Source organism: Polyodon spathula, chromosome 4 (genome assembly GCF_017654505.1).
Source record: "Polyodon spathula isolate WHYD16114869_AA chromosome 4, ASM1765450v1, whole genome shotgun sequence".
NCBI lineage: Eukaryota > Metazoa > Chordata > Actinopteri > Acipenseriformes > Polyodontidae > Polyodon > Polyodon spathula.
In genome coordinates, this window is record NC_054537.1 from 90288068 (window position 1) to 90312149 (window position 24082).

Genomic DNA, 24082 nt, shown 5'->3' on the forward strand with positions numbered 1-24082 from the left:
CAATATGGGTGTTTTATAGCTGCAAATCACTTCGCACGTATCCTTACATCAGCCCCTTAATCTTTATGTAATGCAAGTATTTAATTAACTTTCAACTTTTTGGAGAATATTTTATGTCACATGCCATTGCAATTAAACTCTTGGTAGAATCCAACTGGAAACGGTCCACAGAAAATTATAATCATTGTTCATTTATCAAATTATAATCCTTCATTTATCTTAGTTGTAACTAAAATCCATAGACCAGAAGCGGTCTGTTATGTTAAACCGTCCTTACTGCCAAACGGTATAACGCCAGTACACTAATCTAACGTGTTATCAAAGAACAAATATACACTGAGCTCAAGAATAATAACATTAAAAAAACACAGAGATCCCGTCTCCCTCCCCTTTCTATTTGCCCAACCCCCACAAATACAAGCTCCCGCCCTTCCCTTTCTCTTCTCAACCAAACCTTTGACACCTGTACCGCCTCTTTTTTTTGGCGTTGCATGCTGGGAATAGTAGTCATGACCGTATGATGCTTTCCAAAGCAAGGACTTCAAAAATACATCTCCCAGGACAACCTACGCGGACAGAGCAGCCCGTCTAGCCAATGTGAGCAGATATGAGAGGCGTCCGCCCATCAAAGCCATAAATTTAGCGGGTTTTTTTTTTGTTTTGTTTTATTATTAATTGTTTTAATAAATTCGTCAACGTTAAAATTGATTGAGCATCTATAGCTTATTAATGACGAACGATCCCTAAACAGCAAATGGAGCGATATCTCCCCCCAGTCGTTTGAATTATATAATGTTCACAATCCAGGCATCTAACATGCTAGGGTGTACCTGTTTGGGGGAGTGGGCTGGTCTTGAACAAAAACAGTGATTCAAACTTGGATTATGATGCAATAAAACCTATTAATTAAAAAAGGGGTCAGTAATACAAGAAGCCGCAGTTTATACTGCAAAGTGTCTCGGTAAACTGCGTTTTGTGGTGCCTTGTCAGTGTTTTTGTTTCTTGCAGGGTAGCACCGCCCTTCCTGGTGGAGCTGCCACTCAGCAGGCAGAGGACCTGGTTATCCCGGCCGGAGGAGCTACGCCACAGCCCAGCAGCAGCCATTCGTGGAAAAATAGGCCGTCCTTACCCGAGCCTCAGCCAGCCTCTGAATCCATACCGTCCGGCCTTTTTTCTTAAACTACTCCTCTCTGTGTTTTTATTAATGCGGAATGAGTGGTAGGTTACCCCCACCCCTCCTTCTTACCCCTCCCTCTTTCTCCAAACCCATCATGTTTTTTTTTTTTTGCTTTTTATATTTTCTGTTTTAATTACTGCTTGGTTTAGAATGTTAGGGGTTTTTTTTTATGTCTGAGACAGAGAACCTCCTTTTGGGTGGTACTTTGTATCCATTGGGTCGGGTTTCGAACCACGTTTTGTGTTTTTTCTCTCGCATATGGTGGATTACGATTATTGATTATGGATTACGATATTGACTATATAGATATATATATACTATATATAATAGATATCATATATAATATATATTATATATTAAAGAGCCACCAGTAATCTTTAGATATCTAGTTTTCATGTTTTGTTTTTGCAGATCAAAAGAAAGAAACGATGGCGACAGAAGGAGGGAAATCATCTGGTGGGGATTATGGCAATAAAGGCAAAACTTCTGTATTGCAGGTAATGCATTATTTTAATGAAGGCTTTTTAACGTAATTTTTAAGGCTTTCTCATCGGGTAACTAACACTTCTGTTTCTGTCTGCTTGTCTGTACAGGGCTTTAGCCGCAACATGTACATTCTCTTCTTAACTACGTGTTGCTAAATGGAACGTTGCTGTTTGTGTGAAACATAAGAGGCAGTTATAATATTTAACCATACAAACATATTGCATTTGGTAAATTTAAAATACAAAAGCATGTACGTTAACTTCTTTCTTAATCCCGTTATGTTTTTTTTTTTTTTTTTTTTTTTTTCCAAAGGCAGTATTTGTTTCATTACATTTTTTTTATTTTTATTTTTTATTTTTATTTTTTTACAACACACCTCATTGTATGTTCGATTCTTAGTCATATATGCAATCTGTTGTTTTCTCAGTGGAAAATTAAAATATTAATACAAAAAAAAAAATTCACACCTACTTCGCCTTTAAACACGCCCACCGTTTTTTTTTTTTTTTTTTTTTTTTTTTTTTTTTTTTTTTTTTCCTGGCTAGGACGCTCAACCCTCTCCTCTGGCACTGCTAGCCGCTACTTGCAGCAAAATAGGAGGGGCTCCAGGTGAAAACCAGGCAGGGGGACAGCAACACATTATCATCGATCCCAGTCAAGGGCTTGTTCAGTTGCAAAACCAACCGCAGCAGCTGGAACTGGTCACTACACAGCTTGCTGGGAACGCCTGGCAGATCGTCGCAGCAGCTCCGGCGGTATCAAAAGAGAACAGTGCACAGCAAGGGGTTGCTGTGGTCACCAGTGCACCCGGCAGCAACAATGACAGCATCGCCACCAGCAAAGCTAAGACCGTCACCTCCAACAATGTTACAGTGGGGCAGCAGCAATTCCAAGTCATTCAGGTGCAGAATATGCAGAATTCGACCGGCGCCGTCCAGTATCAGGTGATTCCGCAGATTCAGACTTTGGATGGCCAGCAGATCCAGTTCAGCTCCGTAAACCCCACAGCTCTGAACTTGCAGCACGACCAAATTCAGTTCATACCTGCTGGAAATAACCAGGCCATCATCACTACGCCAAACAGGGCTACCTCTGCAAATATTGTTCCCCAGAATGTGGCGAATCAAGCGATACCCTTTCAAATCAGGCCGGGGATGTCTTTCCCGTTGCAGTTGCAGACAATTGCTGGCGCTCAGACTCAAATGGTGACCACCGTACCCATTAACATAGGCGGAGTTACTTTGGCATTGCCTGTGATAAACAATGTGGCCGCGGGAGGAGGGTCTCTCCAGCTTGTTCAGCCTGCTGATGGTGGGGTCTCTAACGGAAATCAGCTGGCAACCACGCCTATCTCCAGTGCTGTCAGTAGCATGCCGGGATCTCCCTCCTGCACAACCACTGCAGCTGCGACCCTGTCCGGCAGTGACACTCTTGTGGTAAACTCTGCAGAAGCTGGACAGTACACCAACGCCTCCTCCACACCAGAAAGTGCATCTGAACAAGAATCTCACAATGTCACGGGTAATGAGCCTGATGGTTCGAGCCCGGTTCAGGCTAACGGATTGCAAACGGTTCAGGACCAGTCGAATCAGATTCAGCAGGTGCAGATTGTGGGACAGCCCATGCTGCAGCAAATACAGATCCACCAGCCCCAGCAACCGCTGATACAGGGTCTTTCACAACAGGCAATTCAGCTCCAGCCGGGGCAGACTGTTCAGCCTTTGCAGAACGTTCAGCTCCAGGCAGTGCAGAGTCCAGCCCAGGTGCTCATTCGGGCCCCGACTTTGACACCGTCTGGGCAGATCAGCTGGCAGACCGTGCAGGTGCAGAACCTTCAGAACCTTTCCAATGTGCACTTGCAGAACGCAGGAATGCCCCAACAGCTCACCTTTACCCCGGTGACCTCAAACGCGACAGGGAGCACGTTTGCCCAAATCACGCCTCTTACTGTTGGTGGTACTCCCATTACTTTAAATGCTGCCCAGCTCACATCGTTGCCCAACATACAGACAGTTAACATTGCAAATCTTGGAGCTGCCGGGGTTCAAGTACAGGGAGTTCCCGTCACCATCACAGGTGTAACAGGTAAGCGACTGCTTGTTTGTTTTTTTTGTTGTTGTTCGTATACTGCGCTAAAAAGAAATCGCACCGTTTAAAAACAGTGTAAAATAAAACAACATGTTTGTGTAAAATGTGTAGATATTAACGGATGTACGGTTAAGTTGATTTTTCTTTCATTCTTTGTAGTAAATCACAGTGCCTTGACTTGTGTTCACTTGATTATGTTTGTTGTTAAGGGGACATTCATTAGAACTTTTAGGAGATCTATTCTCAAATAAAATGGATTGGTAATGAAGCACTTTTGGCAGTGATCCAAAAATGTATCAAGGCCTAAGCAGTGTTTCAAGCTTTTTAGACTTTATATTACATTATGCTAAAAGCTAGGTGACATCAGATAGCCCAAGATTAGTTAATTAGGGTATGTGAAACTAGCCATTGTTTTAAAATACCCCTTTTAACCTAAATATACAATATTGTATCCCCTATTCAAAATGCTTTCACCTTTGCCTTAAAAAAAATGTGTAGACATAGACGTTTTATACTCATGCTACTGTTGTACCGTAGAGTTTTGTTAAGGAAGCCAAACACAGTTTCATGATTATCAAACTTTATAATGTAGTGTAGCGATCCTCGCAATGATGTTTTGTACGGTGTTCCTACTGTGTGTGCTTGAGGTATGACACAGGCCCGGTTTTTAGGATGGGACCGCATAACAGTCTCGCTTTTTGATTGGTCCATGTTTGTCACATGAGTGTGTCGTCACACGAGTGGGAAATCTTGCAGGCATTTTTAACATTGCGATCAGAGGCAGCAAAAGATCTGCTTTCCGCAACCTTTCAATTAAAATGTAATGTGGTATTTTGCTGTACTGATATAACAAACTATGGGTTATTAATTTATATGAATTAACATGTTATGCACAAATGTTATGTTCTTGTTTTGATGCGGTCTCCCTTCTGTTTTTTTGTTGATTTCTCCCCACTTCCTTTCTAGCATTTAAACTAGAAAGGATGGGGGGAGAAATCAACAAAAAAACAGAAGGGAGACCGCATCAAAACAAGAACAACAACTCAGGTAAGACAGCCATTAAATGTATTTATCTAAATGCTAGAAGTATCAGAAACAAAATTCTAGAACTTGAAGCTACTGCACTAACAGGTAACTATGATGTGATAGGTGTTACAGAAACGTGGTTGTCTGAGAGTGATGGACGAATATAATATTTCTGGGTATACACTGTATAGGAAAGACAGGCAGGACAGAAGAGGAGGAGGGGTAGCGCTATACATAAGAAACAGTCTTGAAGCCCAGGTGTTAAACCTGGACAAAGAAAATAAAAAGAGAATCAATATGGGTCAGAATAACGGACAAAAATTTAAAGGGCATAATAATAGGAGCATGCTATAGACCGCCAGATTCAGACGGTGAGCACAATAATCTGTTATACAATGACATTAGAAATGCGTGTAGCAAAGGAGAAGCCATACTAATGGGGGATTTCAACTTTCCCTAAATAAAATGGGAAAACCCGGTGGGTAGCGCGAAGGATGAAATAGAAATGGTGGAAATGACAAATGACTGCTTCCTAACACAATTTGTCAAGGCACCGACTAGAGGGGAGGCATGCCTTGATTTAGTCTTTTCAAATAACGAAGATAGAATAACTAAAACAGAGGTCAGAGAACCACTGGCAAACTCAGACCACAACATGGTCTCATTTGAAGTGTTTTTTAAATCCCCAAAAGTAATGACTAAAGCTAAGGTTTACAATTTTAGAAAAGCAAACTATGAAGGTATGAAACAGAGACTAACAGAAGTAGATTGGAGTAAAATAGAGAAAACACCCACAGAAGAAGGATGGTTGTTCTTCAAAAATGTAGTACTAGAGGCGCAAGACAATTACATCCCTAAAGTAGACAAATCTAAATGTAAAACTAAATTGCCAAAATGGTTTAATAGATCAATTAAAAAAAATATTCAGCGAAAAAAGGCACTTTACAGAGCATTAAAAAAGGACCAAAAAGAAAGTACGCAGAAAGAGTACACGGAACTGCAAACGCAAGTCAAAAAGGAAGTTAGAAAGGCCAAGAGAGAAATAGAAATGAACATTGCTTAGGGAGCTAAAACCAATTCCAAAAATGTTTTTCCAATACTACAACAGCAAGCGAACATTCAAAGAGGAGATTAAATGTTTAAGAGATACAAATGGCAAAATCGTAGATGAAGAAAAAAAAATAGCAAATATATTAAATGATTACTTTTCACAAGTTTTTACAAAGGAAGATACGGACAACATGCCCCACATGTCATCCAGTTCCTATCCAGTTTTAAATAACTTTAGCATAACTGAGGCAGAAGTGTTAAAGGGACTAGGAGCTCTTAAAATAAACAAATCCCCTGGGCCGGATGAGATCCTTCCAGTAGTACTCAAAGAAGTGAAAGAAGTAATTTACAAACCGCTAACCAAGATCATGCAGCAGTCTCTTGACACAGGGATGGTACCGACAGACTGGAAAATTGCAAATGTAATACCAATCCACAAAAAGGGAAACAAAACTGAACCAGGTAACTACAGACCAGTAAGCCTGACTTCTATTATATGCAAACTTATGGAAACTATAATAAGATCCAAAATGGAAAATTACCTATATGGTAACAGGGTCCTGTGAGACAGTCAACATGGTTTTAGGAAAGGGAGATCGTGTCTAACTAACTTGCTTGATTTTTTGAGGATGCAACATCGATAATGGATAATTGCAAAGCATATGACATGGTTTATTTAGATTTCCAGAAAGCTTTTGACAAAGTCCCGCACAAAAGATTAATTCTCAAACTGAACGCAGTTGGGATTCAAGGAAACACATGTACATGGATTAGGGAGTGGTTAACATGTAGAAAACACAAAGTACTGATTAGAGGAAAAACCTCAGAATGGAGTGTGGTAACCAGCGGTGTACCACAGGGATCAGTATTAGGTCCTCTGCTATTCCTAATCTACATTAATGATTTAGATTCTGGTATAGTAAGCAAACTTGTTAAATTTGCAGACGACACAAAAGTAGGAGGAGTGGCAAACACTGTGGCAAATGACATTTAATAGAGAAAAGTGTAAGGTACTGCACGCAGGAAATAAAAATGTACATTATAAATATCATATGGGAGACACTGAAATTGGAGAAGGAATCTATGAAAAAGACCTAGGAGTTTTTGTTGACTCAGAAATGTCTTCATCTAGACAATGTGGGGAAGCTATAAAAAAGGCTAACAAGATGCTCGGATACATTGTGAAAAGTGTCGAATTTAAATCAAGGTAAGTAATGTTAAAACTGTACAATGCACTAGTAAGACCTCATCTTGAATATTGTGTGCAGTTCTGGTCACCTCGCTATAAAAAAGATATTGCTGCTCTAGAAAGAGTGCAAAGAAGAGCGACCAGAATTATTCCGGGCTTAAAAGGCATGTCATATGCAGACAGGCTAAAAGAATTGAATCTGTTCAGTCTTGAACAAAGAAGACTACGTGGCGACCTAATTCAAGCATTCAAAATTCTAAAAGGTATTGACAGTGTCGATCCAAGAGACTTTTTCAGCCTGAAAAAAGAAACAAGGACCAGGGGTCACAAATGGAGATTAGACAAAGGGGCATTCAGAACAGAAAATAGGAGGCACTTTTATACACAGAGAATTGTGAGGGTCTGGAATCAACTCCCCAGTAATGTTGTTGAAGCCGACACCCTGGGATCCTTCAAGAACCTGCTTGATGAGATTTTGGGATCAATAAGCTACTAACAACCAAACGAGCAAGATGGGCCGAATGGCCTCCTCTCGTTTGTAAACTTTCTTATGTTCTTATGTTCTTATAAGAATTGTCTTTCTGTGGTGGTGTACTTTTTCTTATCTATAATCATTTGCGCGATATATTATAATATATATATATATATATATATATATATATATATATATATATATATATATATATATATATATATCTTGCCCACTATTACAGTTTTGTTACAGGATATATTAGTTTATCTCTAATGTAATCACAGTTTTACATATAGACTGCCCCCGTTTTCATAATAATGTCCCAATTTCTGGTCCTGTCATTTTTTTAGATAACGTCGCAAATTCTGCACAGCTTTGCATTTTTTAATTCGGCCCAATTTTTGGGATATTGTGCTCAGCTGATAGCCAAGTTTCTAAGTCATGTGTGCACAGTTTACCGTAAGCTGGATGTGACTTCATTTAAGAGTAACCCTTAGTACATGAATCAAAATTAATGTATTTTTATTCTCCCCAGAAAACATTATTTTTTTAATCAAGAAATAGAAATAAAATGTAAATGTTACAAAAAAAAAATGTATTTCTTATTAAAATGAATAAACTACATTGCACTGAAATAGATGCATGCAAATTAATTAAAGCAGTTGTTTTCCTTTATTAAAGACTAAAATTAAAACGCATTTTTGAGAAGGAACATGGTATTCCAAAAAAAGGACATGTCATTTGCTTATGCATTGTCCATCAATATATTTTAGCGTTTCGGGTTCTTCGGTGAGTAGATGAAGGCTATTTATTTTGCAATAATTAATCACAAAATAAAATCATAAAGTGAGGGAAAGAGGACTGGGAGTCAAAAGTAATAATAAATGTTTGTATTAGTTTTTCATTTACCCAGCCCTTCCTAGTCTTTTCCCTGCACCCCCTTATATTATATGCCCTCGCCTCCAGCCCCCTCTTTTGCATCAAACCTGCACTCCAGTTCCCCTCCACACACATCCACAATGCAACCCCTGCACGCCCACAACACCATGCAACCCCTGCATGCAACCCCTGCACGCCCACACCACCATGCAACCCCTGCATGCAACCCCTGCACGCCCACACCACCATGCAACCCCTGCATGCACACACCTAGCTATACATTCCATGTAAAGATGATGTAGTCACTACACTACACACTGCTTGTTTCATAAAATACATACATTCTGCCTATAGAAGCACATAACAAATGCAGAATTAGCAAGAAACAATAGGCAGATTCATTAGGTGTTTTATTTAAAAAGGGCGCAATGTAAATCTGGTGATATGGAGCAATGAATCGGCTAGCAGGGGTCTTCAATCCTGATCGTGGAGGGCCGGTGTTCCTCCTGATTTTTGTTCCAACTGTACCCTAAATTACTTAAGTAACAAATGTGTGCACTAGGATGCTGAAAATTGCTACAGAGCACTTGTAGTACATGCAGATAATGAATCCAGAAGCACCTGTCCTTAGGTGGCACAAATCACGTTATGCTTAAAGCCATCACTTTTAGTGCATATTTCTGGAACAGAAGCACCTAGAACCACCATTTAAATGGTGCTAGACTCAGGGGACGAGCCTGAATGTAACATGCCCAGTATCGTAGAAATTCTTTGCAAAAAATATTTTCAGGTGATCAGCCCCATTCATGTCTATGACAGTATTTTCAGGCATATCTCTCGAACCCAAGCACACAGTACCACCATTCAAAGTGATATAGGCTCAGGGGAGTGCTCCAAACCACCTCTTAAAACAGCGCGGTGGGTCACCCCAAAACCCAAGAAAAATTCGGTTTGCTGAGCAATCCTGGCACGTAGAACCGGTGAAAATGGTGACTACTTGTGTGGGGGCCATATGGGGAATCGCCACCAAAAAAAAATCCAGTTCCTAAACCCGACAAAACCAGAGATATGGCCCGTCAAAAATGTCCAAAAAAGACCCTTCTCAGGGACTTATCTCCATGACACCAGGGCCTAGAACCTTGGTTGAACTCCCTAGGGTCATGTTTGAGGGGGCTTCTTTTCACAGGGAGCCACCCATTTTCAAATGCTACATTTTCAATACATTTTCACATTTTCAGCATGATGATGTGTCATGGTTGGATTTCCAATAGCTTTTGAGTTCCAGGTTTACAAAAAAAAGTCTAAATTGGGGTCATTTCCAGCTGGGACACATCGCTTGTGGGGATCGACAGGGTCCCTGAGGTGGAATCCCGTACAGATTTTCAAATGGGGGTCCCCCGGAACCCAAGATCGAGCACTCTGAAAAATGTCTTTGGGAAATCCCATTATAAAACATCTTCGGGGCAACGGGAGACATCTGGCAGCTCGGTGGCGTACAAACCCGTGGCCAGTGATTTTCTTTAGCTGAGAGTCATGTGCACATTAAGAGAGACTTTCATCGCTGCCCCTTTAAAGCAGTTCATTATGCTCAAGCTGTTCCTCAGCTTCAATGGGAATGACAGCGACCCAGTGTTTATGAGACCCGGCATTTATTACAATGTTTGCCAGCAGACCCGGCGCATATTGGAGACAGGCGATTATGTGAGACCCAGCAATTATTTTAAGTTTTACGGTAGGTGGTTTTTTCCATGATAACATGTTATTGTGTTATAGAGAAAATAAAGGTATGGCTTTTTTTCTGTTGTAAAACTAGCCATTAACTGAACTTTGTGCAAGTACATGCTCGATCTCTTGCATTTTGTGATAATTCTGTATTACAAAATGCATCTAGTAGACTATTAGTATTACATCTTATGTTGACATACAAGATGTAATACTACACCTGTTAAACCGAACTCTGTCCTTTTTTTTTTTTTTTTTTTTTTTTTACAATAGTCACGCTTATTGTTGAATTTGTCATGCAAAGCTACAGTTTAATTTAAATGTATGAAAATGAGCAGTGCTTAATTTGTACAGAGAGAGGTGCTTGGATGCAAACAGAAAGAGTAGTGTACTACTAGTGTTATAAGTTGGTTGACCGTGGTATTTTTCTGTCAGTCTTACAATTGGTATCGCAAATGTTTACCATAAATGAGTTTCTGTACAGTAATATCGGTTAAAAACTACTATTTTAGTTTGTTTTTTGTAGCTCAAAAAATTCTGGCTTCGATGGCTGGCTATGAATTTCTAGCTTACTCTAATGTATACACCATTGGTGTTGCTTAACATTTCCACAAAGATGACTGTACATCCAGCTGCATATAGTATTTACGCAAAGTTTGACATAAAAACTGAGAAGTGCACTTGCATGATCTTCGTGTGTTGAAACTGCACTAACCTCAATGTCATCGTGCAAAACACTTATGATGCTTTTTGAAAACAATTAGAAATTCAGACATCGAAGACACTGAGCTAACAAAAAACAAGTCAAATGTCAAACTAAAATAGTAGTTTTTAACTGCTGGTATTACTGTACATAAAACTAATTTATGGTAAACCATACTTACTGTTGTGATACCAATTATAACACTAACAGAAATATACCACGCCAACTAAGTTACTAAAGACTCAACTTCCGCTTTCTAAACAGCGTTAACTTCTTCAGAAGCAGGTGGAGAGTCTGAGACTGTGCTGGAGTATCGGGGGGAGTGGCCTCAATCCCTAATTCCATTGCATTGTGAGCTTCCTGTATTCACATTTTTTGAGTTGTATTTGTGTTTTGTATTTGCACTTCATGGCCACCATTGTGTTATCTGTTATTTATAACACTGATACAATAATTAAATCATAATTGTTAAATAATCATTATTGTTAACTTATTAATTTCTTCTTTTTGGTAGACAAAGTCGTTGTGGATGTCAGACATGGATTTTAGTTTTATCGTGTAGTTATTTCAGGGCGAAATGGTGCTTTTAGTCATCCACTTGAAATACAAGTAAAATAATGAAAATGGTAAGATGGGCTGTGATTCAAAAAGGGTTGAACCCCTGTTCATGGTGCTGTCTCCCAAAACCTCCCTTCAGAATATTCCGTTGTCGGGTTTAGATACATTTTGATACTAGAATTTATTTTCTGAAAACATGTGTTTTGAAAACTGCTGCAGTTTTTAATGTTCATTTGGATTGCAGTGATACAACATTTTGTCAACAGTTGAGTGTGTCCAGTGACATTTACTGTAGACTATGCTTTTTACATTTCAGTGTATTCTTGTCAGGACTTGATTAAAAAGACTGTCTAGCAACAAGTGCAAAGGCAAAATAAAAACCTAATAAAAAAAAATAAATCTGAATAAAACAAATAAGTAAATTCGTTGCTGTTGTCAGCAGTTTTGTGCTAGTTTTATGACATTTAACAATTATTAATTTTAATGCAGATTTATTTTTTTATTATTTTGCCCTCAGACTACCCATGTGTTTGTTATGCAGATTATATATTGCAACTTTGTTGTTGTTTAAGACGTTCCAGGAATTAGATATTAACCTTTTAGTGTGTCTGTTATTGGTATATAAATATTTTAAAGCATACCGTAGTAAATTAGTAGCACATCATCAGATGTTATATGACCGCACGATAGTCTTCTAGGCAGCTATTCAATTTATTGTTTTGACCACAGAGTTTATTTCCTGTAGGTGATACATCCTTTAATCTTATCGACCAATTTCTAAACCTCACATAAGCTAAAACAGACCCTGGGGAACCATTATGAAGCCATTATAATCTAGGAAGTCCTCAGGGTATGTTTTTGAGACCACGTTTATCTGCTTCTGTTTGCAAATGACTTAACTGACTCATGTACTGTACACTTGTACTGTATGTATCCAGTCCTGTAGTTTCCATACATTCAAGCCTTTAAAATATAGACTGACCTTTCAAATAATCTAGCAGAAGGTCCGATGTACAGTATGAGTGGTACAAACACCTGTCCCAGAGTGCAGGACATTGTGCAGAGATGCTGGCATTAGCAGTTTGATTCATTATTCTTGTTATGTTATTTAATCTCTGTTAAAGACCAAACTGTAATGCTACAAGTAATGTTAATATACAGGACATGTCCAGTAGCAGTTCATTTTAGTTACCTGTACTGTAAAATGGGTATAAGGAAGGATATGAACTAAAATAAGGGTCTCACAGTCATATCAAAGTCCCGTATCATGTTTGATGGATGATGTTGCTGAACAGGCTATAATAAAGTTTACCAATAAAAGAACATTACCATTACATTAACTCTTTTGATATTTTTATTCACATATCCTTGACCACAAATCTGTGTTGACCAGTGATTTCATAGCATCTGCTGTTTGCATCCGAATTAAGCGATACTTCATAGACTGCAATGGTCTTTGCTGACTGACTAAATGCTGCTGTGTGGCTTATTGAGTAGTTATTAAAAGCTATTTTTTATTCCTAGTTTGTATCCTACTGTAGAGAGAGTGATTGTAGGTACAAGTAGGTGATTGAAAATGTTGCAAATTGAAAATGTAAAGAAAAAAAAAAGTATCTATAAAATGTGGACCAGAATTCAAATTAAGCATTTTGAAGTTATGGAAGAACTATTTTATTACAAAAAAAATAGTCTGCCTGGTTACACAGTTCATGTTTATTTAGACTTGGGGCTTGGACAGAGAAAACAAGAATCAGAGGGCCAGATAACTTCTCAATAAAAGGAATGGATTTTCATATCCATGTCAAGATATTTCCCATTTAAGAAACTACATGCAGGTGGAGGTAATTGTTTTGCACGTCTTGTAATGTGTCTTTGGAGAAAATACAATAGCTCGCTATTTAGCTTCAGAATCACACATTATACAAAAGGCTACTACAGAGGCTGCTGAGCAGAACATAAAATAAGCAGCTTTCAGAAAATAAACTGGAAAGTCAGCACCGACAAGAAGTATTCCTGTCGGTTGTAGCCAAGTTAAATCAGACTAATATTGCGATAATGAAAAAGTTACTATCGTGACTTCCCTAATCCAAACCTAGCTGTTTGTATGCTTTGCTATGAAAACAGACTGACCTTGCCAACTAAATGCAGCTAATCTCTTAACACAGCTAATAAGGATAGCTTGAGTGTTTACAGTAATTTGATTGAATCTAAACTGTAGTGCAGCAAACCTTAGTGTTTACATCTCTGTGTTAAAAACATGCTGTGTTGAAAACCGTTCCACCATTTTTATTTTATTGTGTTTAGTAATGTTAACAAGGAGGTTCATTGATCGCCCTTTTTTGGCGGACGGACGGGAGGCCCAGTCATGACTAAACCCACTTGTGCTTTACAGGCCAGCAGCAGAACCAGGATGGAGTGAAGGTTCAGTCCTCTCCAGTAACAGTAGCCGTGGGGAACATTGCAAATGCTGTCAGCCCCGACCAGATCACACAAGTGCAAATTCAGCAGACCCAGCAAGTCTCTGACCAGGAGGGGCAGCCAGGAAAGAGGCTCAGGAGGGTCGCCTGCTCATGTCCCAACTGCCGGGATGTAGAAGGAAGGCAAGGAATTCCTCAACTCGTTATACAGGGCGGGGATTAAGTCTTTATGCCACTCCAAACTGTTGCTCTGGTGGTTTAATGTAATTTTGACAAAAGACCATATTGAGGAATTATTAATCAGTCAGCTACAGACCCTTATATGACCCACAGTGGTTGTCTACACATGATTTGGTCCATGGAACTGCCAATCCCCCCCCACCCCCCACCCCCACATGCGTGCATTACTGAGTGGCATTTACAACAAAAAACTCTGTCAAAAGGTAGAAAGAAGACAAATGGGTCCATTTCAGTTGATCTGAAGAGCACCAGATCAAAATACTGTTGCTAATTAATCCTTAAAATAGGGTCCTTTGTATGCAAAGGTTATGTGACCAACATCTCTTATCATTGCATATGAGTATCTTTAGTGTAAGTTTATATAAGATATGTAAAAATGCCAGAAGCAGTATTTAGAAGTGATGTAGTCTGATGAATCTTTTCCCTGGTGAGTTTTTCCTGGATGTTTTTACAGTATATGGAGGTTGTTTTTTTCCCCTACAGCTTAAAATAAGGTTACAAGAGCAAGGATTCAAAATAATATTTTGAATTATTGCTCGTGAAAGGGCCGTTTTTAATACTTGGCTGTTATAATTACTTATCTTGCATTATACTAACTTGGCAGCATAAGGAATTTCCATAATTGCAGTGCCTGGAGCGCCAGCATATAATATGTGTGATCCTTTTACATTATGACCCTGTATTGAGAATTGGGGAACCTATGTTCCGACAGTCTAATGCTTGTGATAGTTTTTCTGAACAAAACTACAGAAGTGCTGGAGGTGTTGTAGATGTGTCGGTTAATCCATTTTTAGACTTTATAGGTAACATAATGCAACTGCTGATTTAAACAGAGGGGGTTCAAGTATTATAAATGATTATAAATACCCCCACCCCACAAAGACATACACACATTTCTGTATGTGAATAAATGTAGCTATTTTAGGAGATCATAGATATGATCACTAACAGTTTTGCAAATCACTAGCATCTGGTTTGATTTGGCCCTTTTCCTTCCAACTAGATTGAACTGTCTTCCCTAAAGCAGACACGTTTTATAGTGACAGCCTCACGACTAGAACCAATTCTGCACTGCCTTCTGGACAGTGACTTGAGCATCCTGATCTCCTACAGAAACAACAGCGAGCCTGGGAAGAAGAAGCAGCACATCTGCCACATCGAGGGCTGCGGGAAAGTGTATGGGAAGACGTCTCACCTGCGAGCACACTTGCGCTGGCACACGGGAGAGAGGCCCTTTGTGTGTAACTGGATCTTCTGTGGGAAGCGCTTCACCCGGAGTGACGAGCTGCAGAGACACCGGCGCACCCACACAGGTGAGCTGTTCCATTTGCATGTGCTTTCATGTCTTAGGATGCTAAGCAGTACTTGTTATCCCACCCAAGGTATATAGTGGTTTATACGTATATTGCACTCAATTTGACATGGAATAGAGAACAGCTATCAAACTGCTTATTATCCCCAGCTGCCTTATGGGGTATTGTGGAGACAAGCTTGTTCTTTTGTGAACAACCTTGCTCAGGACGTGATTATCTCAAGATGTCAGACTTGCACTAGATATGTGTGAAAATGTAATCTTCTGATGAAACTTGGTATGGAAAGTTTGCATCACAGTTAAAAGATTATTGGAGCTGCCTTCTGTAAGTATGTGTGTCACGTTTTATATTTTTACATACTGTAGAATTAGATCATGGTTAACATTTAATGATACGAATAGCTCTGATTTTGTATTTACAGCAATGTGCTGTGACGTGCTGACTTTCACATGGAGCGCTACAAGCCAAGGCTCCTTTTTGACCCTACCAATAATGACATGAAAATGGCTTCAAGATCCTTAAAGCCATTATTGGGGATATTCTTAAACCTGTGTCTGTTGCAGCACATTCTTATCGCTGTTAAGCATAACAAAGGGCCACGTGGAATTTACAGCTACTGCAGCAGTGAGCTTCAGGGGGAATTAAACAACACGGCGAATAGCATTTTACACAGTGTTACTAAAACTGGAAGTATTAAACTATAGTGGTGTAGTGCATTCTTAAGAACACCAGAAAGACTGCCTTAATATAAAACATTTTTGCCACATTTTATTATATATATTCATGCACATTTGCTTTTTAATGAAACCCTGTACTTGTATAGAATCAGAATCATACTTTTGTAACGGTGTCGATTTTCTGTATTAGTGTTTTGTTTTTTGTTTTTTGTAGGTGAGAAAAGATTTGAATGCCTAGAATGTTCAAAGAGGTTCATGAGAAGCGACCACCTTTCCAAGCACATCAAAACTCACCAGAACAAGAAGGGTGGTGCAGCCTTGGCTATTGTCACCACTGAGGACATGGAGGACACTGTGAACGATGTCCTGGGCTCCCCACGGATTGTCACCATAACCTCGCTGTCCCAGGATTCAAACCCAGCTTCCCCAAACGCATCAAGCAACATGGATGAGTTTTAAAGAGGAATTTGTATACCTAGGTACCAATTTGCACTCAAGGTTGCATACCTTTCAAGATATGAAAGTGGACGGAAAAACAAAATAAAAACATGCACATCAGAAGATTTTGTTATGGTAGATTTAAAATTAAATAAATGTATAATAACAGATTCTAGTAATACTGGCGAATGCCTTTTAATACTAGTAAAAAATAAATGAATAAATAAAATAAGCACAATGATTCAGAATAATCATATAAATGCAGTGGGTATTTCACTATAAAAAAAAAAAAAAAGTGTGGCAGAAAATCTGTTTTTATGCAAAACAGAGTTGCCAGTTTGCACCCCTTGATTAACTGAAATGTTAGGTTAAAATAACTGGCCTTGCTCTTCTCGTTGAAAAAGGATCAGAAAGTTGATGGTATCATAAAGACATACACGGGACAGGCCAGTATGCCTGTGCTAAATGTCTTCTGTTTAACAGATTACGGCTTTCTTCTTTTGTTTTAAAGAATACTTGACCGTAAGGTTGTGCCGATATTGTAATTTTCATACTGTGACGATAACATAAAAAATATCGTGATATTCGATAATACTGTCATTTTTGAGGCCCCACACCACATACAGATTTGAGAACGTAAGACTCGACAACATACCCGCCGTCAGTCCACCAAAAAACATTTGCAAAGTCAAAACCATGTGTCAAAACCATGTGTCCCCCCCCCCCCCCCCCCCCCCCCCCCCCCCCCCCCCAAAAAAAAACAAAATAAAATGAAGTAGCGGCCAAGTCAAAACCGAAGCACATCAACAAACAGAAAGGAAAATCAAATGAACATCAATGTTAAAAACAAGCCCATTTAATGGCCGTTTTAACCAATTTAACATGATTGCGTTTAGCTAGCTGTCAGTTGTTGAACGTTTTGAAATTTAGTACACCCTCGCTATAACCGCCTTCATTAAAACGAACCTTCGGTTATAACGAGCCTGGACCCCAAATAATAATAATAAAAAGATAATATTGTAACCTATACTATGAGGTCTGTGCATTGCAGGTGCTCCTTTGAGTAGGAGCGGCTGTGTGTCACGTCGGTCGAACAACCTATGGGAGACGGGCAAGGAACACAGGAACTAATAGAGATTGGCCATCAAGTTGGATGAGGCGGGACTAGCTGATCCCTAAAACAGGAGGAGTGTTTATTGTTGTGAAGCAGGGAGAAGCGAATAAACAGATAGTTCCACAACGACCTGTTAATTGTTAGTTAACAATTGGCAGATTATCTTTGATCATGCATTTGTGTAATAAATAAGCATTTTTTTTTTTTTTGGCTTGTTCAGCAACCACGCGGCAAAGCAAAACTGATTAAATAAAAAAAAAAAAATCGAGGATCTGAATAACTTCTCTTTCATGTCGGGTGGATTTAGAATAGAAGGTAAGTTTGGGATTCTTGATAGTTTGATTAAGATTTGGTGACTCTTAAACGTTTGAAGCCAGATTGATTTTGAATAAAAGTCCAGCTTCAATTTTGGATTTTTGCTTTTTGTACCGCGTTTTAATTAACGAATTAGATAAAGGCAAAATACTGCAAACATGAAGCGAACAGTTACATGTAATTCTACTTTTATTCACAGTCTCATTAATTTACTCGTTTATCGTTCATTTTGATTGTCTTTTCGTATAACGAACCCCTCGATAATACGAACAAAAGGCTTGGACCCCAACAGGTTGTACTGTACACCCACTCTGTCACTGAGAATGATTTTCCGCGAACACTACAACTTCCTGTGGTGTGTTTTTTTGTTTGTTTGTTTTTTTTATTATTTATTTTTTTTTAATTCCCGGAGCATTTAAGGAACGCATCTTGCGTGTTTGCATATGCCTAGCGACGAGTTTGCTCAATAAGTGTCTCAGGCTCTCATTGTTTCACATTCTTATTTACCATAGTGAAGCTAAGTTTAACAGTACCATTTGATTGTCAAAATTAACTTTACCTTACCTCATATTTGAACATAGTGTCCAGCTCATGCTTTGTTTGTAAAATCATCTGTAAAAACGTTTCTATTTGTATCACACACACAAAAAACGCCTCCAGGCAGACCTGATATCTTGTTTGTTCCAAGGACCAACTTGAAAACAAAGTTTGGTTGACTAGCAAAGCGTTTTTTTTTTTTTGTTGTTGTTGTTTTTTTTTGTTTGTTTGTTTTCTCTCGATTTATACTATTCATTAAAAGATGCTGTATCCGAACACCACATGTATAATAATATGTATTGTGTGTTCTCAATACTACATATTTTGTGAAATTCCATTGTTAATAAAAAATGAAGAAAGAAAATAGTAGCAAAGCGTAACGGCACTGCCTTAAGTCTCTTTTAGCAAACAGTAATCAGTTGTTATTTAGTGGACTCATGCTGGCTGCAACCACCAACATTCAAGCCTTCTCTTACTCCCTTTGCTGCTTGTTACATCTTATTTTATTAGCCATGTTTATTTTAGAACTAGTGAGATATATATATATATATATATATATATATATATATATATATATATATATATAATATATATATATATATATATATATAAAAAGTCCACATTTTCCATTATCGCAATATACGATAATTTCGAATATTGGCACAATCCTTCTTGACCGTAATATATGTAAAGAGCACATAATGAAGGTTTTTACGAAATGGTCCTTGAAAACATCAGTAATGTTCGGTTTTGAAGAGAACATTTTTATTAATTTTTTAACAATTTTTAACTTTACCTGTTATTACTTCAAGGAAGCTACTGTAAAGACAATCTTTTTTGAATGAAGTCACGTTTACATTGGGATTATAATAAAAGTAATGATTTCTTTTATCACGTTTATTAATCGCTGCTTTGCTCATCTGATTTCCTGCGGGGAGAATCTAATTTGTTTTGCTGTTGTATCGATTCTTAAGCAGCTCAGTAACCATGCTATGAATTATATTGCCTTAATATACTGTAAAAAAAATAGTTGTAAGTTTTTTTTTCTTCAGAGAAAAAGTGTTCAGCTGTCTTGACTGCATTCCCCTGTGAAGAATTGATGTACAGGGTAGCATTCAGAGTCCACTACTGTGTCTTCAAAGGAATGTAAAATATAGCACCCAATTTATACTGAAACCGCAGTAAACTGATAGCTGAGGAATAAACGCCACTTTAATGGAATTTAACTTTTCATTCATTACTTTTTCTTGTTGCAAATTTTATGCCAGTGTCTTGCTTTGTCTTAGAGAAGGCTAGAATGGTCTCCACGTTTATAATATAACTAATAAACACCGGTGTCTGTATAGATGTAAGTTCGTAGATTCTGTTAGATTTTGGTTTTGTTCATATATTGGCAGAAGTAGGTGACTGTAGTGCTGATTACTTATTTATAATTATTTCAATATTTGCTTTTGCAAAATGAACAGCTGAAGTGTGTATTGTAAGCTACATATTACATTTTCAGGAAATTATGGGCAGCATGTGTTTTATATATATAATGTTCTTTCTGGTATTCCAATGATGTCTCAATTTTTGCATTGTGGTTCTTTTTATGCATATAACCATAGCATAAAAATTAACTTGCTTTCTATTATTATTATTATTATTATTATTATTATTATTATTATTATTATTATTATTATTATTGTGTAATAAAGAGAAATATTTAAACAGACTAATTGATTAGAAACAGTGGTATTGTGTAATATTTTGTGTGACCGATAATCTTCCTTAATATTTTCTAGCAGCATCTCATTTGTAAATCTTTTCTAAAACTTTTTTTTTTTTTTTTTTTTTGGTCACCATGAAGACTAATACGTTTTCCAGTTAAGCCTCAAAGAGTACCGTTTTATTGACCTTTATAGAATACAAATTTGTATAAAGTGTTTTGTGAGTAAAAAAAAAATAAAAATTTATAAGTCGTTGCCTGCATAAAGTTTGCAAGTGACCTAATAAACCCCTTTTAAATTAAAATTGTAGTTTTGTGTTGTATTGGGGGGGGGGGGGGGGGGTTGTAGTATACATATATTTTTATTTAACATTTAATTCAGGTAATATATTCTGATAATATGAATTTATACTGCTCACAACAGTGCTTATTTGAAAAAGAATGTTTAAAATAAGTGGACTCTGCATCTAAATGATCCAATATCAATAATTTAAAAACATTACACAATAGGAAATTCACATATTTTGTGTAAATATACTTAACATTATTCTATGTAACCGATAATTTTTTGTATGTTTTAGTAAGGGTATCAGCCACAGCTGCGTTCTGCATCTCCTGTCTTATATAGCATTTGAGATAGACTTTATTTTCAATGATTTATGTTAATACTCCAGGCAAGATTGTACAATCACTTTTGACTCCATGTGGCTACTGCATGTGACTTTTCATTCCAGATGAAAGACCATGCTTATTTACTAAGATTTTTTTTTTTTTTTTTTTATGATGTATGTTTTCTTCAGTGTATGTTTTTGTGAATTAAAAATTGTTTTCCACTGGTCTAGACTGAATCAAACAAACTTGAAAAAAAAGCAATTGTAAAAAATGATTCAAAGTTTAGTAAAGTCTATTTGGATAAGTCTCTGCCAGCTTTGCACATCTGGACACTGCAATTTTTGCCCATTCTTTGCAAAATTGCTGAAGCTCCGTCAAGTTGGATGGGGACCTTTGGTGAACAGCAATTTTCAACTCTTTCCACATATTCTCAATTGGATTGAGGTCCGGGCTTTGACTGGGCCACTCCAGGACATTGACCTTTTTGTTTTTAAGCCACTCCAGTGTGGCTTTGGCTGTATGTTTGGGGTCATTGTCCTGACCTGCATTGTCCATGTGAAACACCTTAATTGCACACAGGTGGACTCCATTCAACTAATTATGTGACTTCTAAAGACAATTGGTTGCACCAGAGCTTATTTAGGTGTGCAAAGTCAGGTAGCAAAGGGAGAGAATACTTATGCAATCAATTATTTTCTGTTTTATATTTGTAATTAATTTAGAACAATTTGTAGATTTTATTTTTCACTTTGACATTATGGACTTTTTTGTGTTGATCAGTGGCAAAAACTCCTAATTAAATCCATTTTGATTCCATGTTGTAACACAATAAAATGTGGAAAAGTCCAAGGGGTGTGAATACTTTTGAGAGCCACTGTACGTGACACATTGATCTTATACTAGCCATTTGATTGTATGAACAGTTGCATAATGTCTGATGCTGTAAACTGATTCTGAAAAGCTAAAAAAAAAAAAAGAAACAGTTTGAACTACTGTATACACATCCTCTCTAAATAAGATTTCAATCAGTGTTAGGTGTGTGTAACTGTTGTTGTTTAAAGCTGCTGTATTAACAGTCACTTGAGTTTGGACAGAGACTTGTCCTAATGTGTGAGAGTTAGTTGAGTGATGGTATGCCACAGGTACACATTACAGCCACTGTGCATCTGTCTTTCATTCTTTTTACTGCTCCCTGTCAGTCATCATTCTGTTGCTGTTTTCTCCAAATAAGACTTCAATGTTGGCACAATTAACTTTTCTTTATCAAATTCCTGATTGAAAACCCCATTGGATTTAATTTAATTTCAGTGTCTTAGTTTGTTTTATTATTTAAATATAGGCCTATTTATTTCCATATGATGGGAAGGTGCTATGTCTATTATTTGCACTTTCAAATGCATACACTGGAACTAAACACTTTCTAAACAAAGCAACACTCCATTTGCTTGTCTAAAGTACAGTATAGCTTAAAGAATAGCACGCTTTATTTTTTTATTGCAGGCTAATATTAAGATTTAAACTATAATATGGACCGAGTCATTGAACTATTTAGCATAAGTCAGAAACGGACAAGTTATGTTTGATCTTTCATTTTTGTTTGTATTGAAGGAATCAGCAGAAGGGCGTGTGCATTGTAAAGAGGAATATCTGGCTGTGGGATCTGTAAGTTCTAATAAGAGCAGTCATTGTGATTTACTTTGTGTCATAACTGTATTTGTAATCAGAAGGCAGTTACAATTATGGCATACCAAATTCATGTTATACATCCATATATTTTTGTGGCAAACCCATACATTATAAAAGCTGCATCAATATCAAGTAACTAGAGTTGTCTCCCAGTGTTGCTCTTAATACTGCTCTCAAAACCAGTATCCTCCATCAATGATATATGTTGCAAAACTCAACTTGGAATTATCTCTTCACTATTACTAGAGCTATTCCAAGCCACTGTTAATTAAAATGGTGGTTTCCAGTACACATTTGCACACTATTTATATTTAACTGTCAAAATGGCATCATTTTAAACAGAAAAGTCTGTCACACACTGAAGAAAAGGTGTGTGGTTAAGCCTGATTGGGCACTGAAGGGATTAGTCTCATTCTAATATTATATCAGGTTTTGTCTTTTTTTAGTAGGAATTTTAATATGACTATCACATTTTTAAAAAAATGTCTCGTCCAAGTCTAAAATATTAGACTTGGACGAGACATTTAAGCACTGCTCTGGTTTGAAATCAGCTTTTAAGGTAAGATGTTTGAACTTTACATTTGCTTCAATTAGACTTAATTCTGTGCTCAAAGAACAGAACTCCCCAATTAGCACTCAGTTACCTAACTGGGGAATGGTCACACCTGTGATTACTGGCAGGGACAGATTTAACCCCATCCCTGCCAACGTAACATTCTCACGCACACACACACTTTTTACATGTTAGGTTAGGGCTTTCACCCTGTCACAGTAATAAATACATTTTATACTGACATCTATTAGTTCAATAACATAAGAGAATGTATCATTTCAATATTGTGAAGTTGATGTCTCAACTCTTAAATGAGGTAAGAAATCAGGGCTCCATTATGTACATGTTCAGTGCAGTACAGTGTAGATTCCTTTTGTATGTAAACTGGGGGGCGCAAAATCATACTTAAGTAAAATGAAAAAAAAGTATACATTATAAAATTAGTACCAAACAAGCCAGCTTAAAAAAATGAAGCTGACTTTGCATTGTGCAAACAGAATAAACATATGTACAGTAAGAGTGGCAGCAGTACATCTTAGGGTTAACCTTTTTATTATTATTATTATTATTTGTTATAGTTGGTTGCTGTGTTTGGTCGCTTCCTGGAGAGGCCTGTTGTTATGGAGATTTTCTTAGCCCTAACTACAGAGTACTTCATCTGGGTAAAAGAGTTTAAGAAACAAATTCAAACTCCTTGGCCAAGCTTTAATTTGATCCACCGCCCGTCAGTCTTAATAAGCTGTATAACTCTGCTAACAAACATGTCCATGTTGATATTAATATTCTATGTCTTATCTATGTCTTAAAAAAAAAAAAAAAATTCTGGTGACACTTTAAAATAAGTTTAATTTATTAAGCAGGTTTTTATTCTGAATATCAGTGATAGGGAGTAATACAAATTTACAAGTTCAGCTTGGATCAACCACTAATCAAACAAGAATCTCACAGTGGGCTGCTGTTTGTGAATTTTGATCCTAAGATAACGTTGAATTCTAATTAGATTTGTGATTTACCTTAGAGTCGCATTAAATACTGTAAGAAGGTGTGGGCACCTCTCATGAAGTGTAATGTTATTTAGAGCTAATGTCACTAATCATTGGATTGGATTTTCTTTGTAGCTTG

The 24082-nt window shown here is 37.4% G+C and overlaps 1 protein-coding gene across 1 annotated transcript; it reads left to right on the plus strand.

Annotated features, from left to right (window-relative positions):
- Positions 1–532: 532 nt before the first annotated feature.
- Positions 533–17135, plus strand: LOC121315079 (transcription factor Sp4-like). Its single transcript, XM_041248979.1, has 6 exons — positions 533–1218; positions 1589–1674; positions 2209–3748; positions 13743–13950; positions 15121–15320; positions 16212–17135. Exons 1-6 carry the CDS (start codon positions 1212–1214, stop codon positions 16454–16456), a joined length of 2286 nt encoding a protein of 761 aa, XP_041104913.1. The 5' UTR covers positions 533–1211; the 3' UTR covers positions 16457–17135.
- The last annotated feature ends 6947 nt before the right edge of the window (positions 17136–24082 follow it).

Coding starts and splice junctions, on each gene's coding strand:
- LOC121315079 (XM_041248979.1), top strand. Junction 3,749..13,742: donor CACCATCACAGGTGTAACAG/GTAAGCGACTGC, acceptor TGTGCTTTACAG/GCCAGCAGCAGAACCAGGAT. Junction 15,321..16,211: donor ACACCGGCGCACCCACACAG/GTGAGCTGTTCC, acceptor TGTTTTTTGTAG/GTGAGAAAAGATTTGAATGC.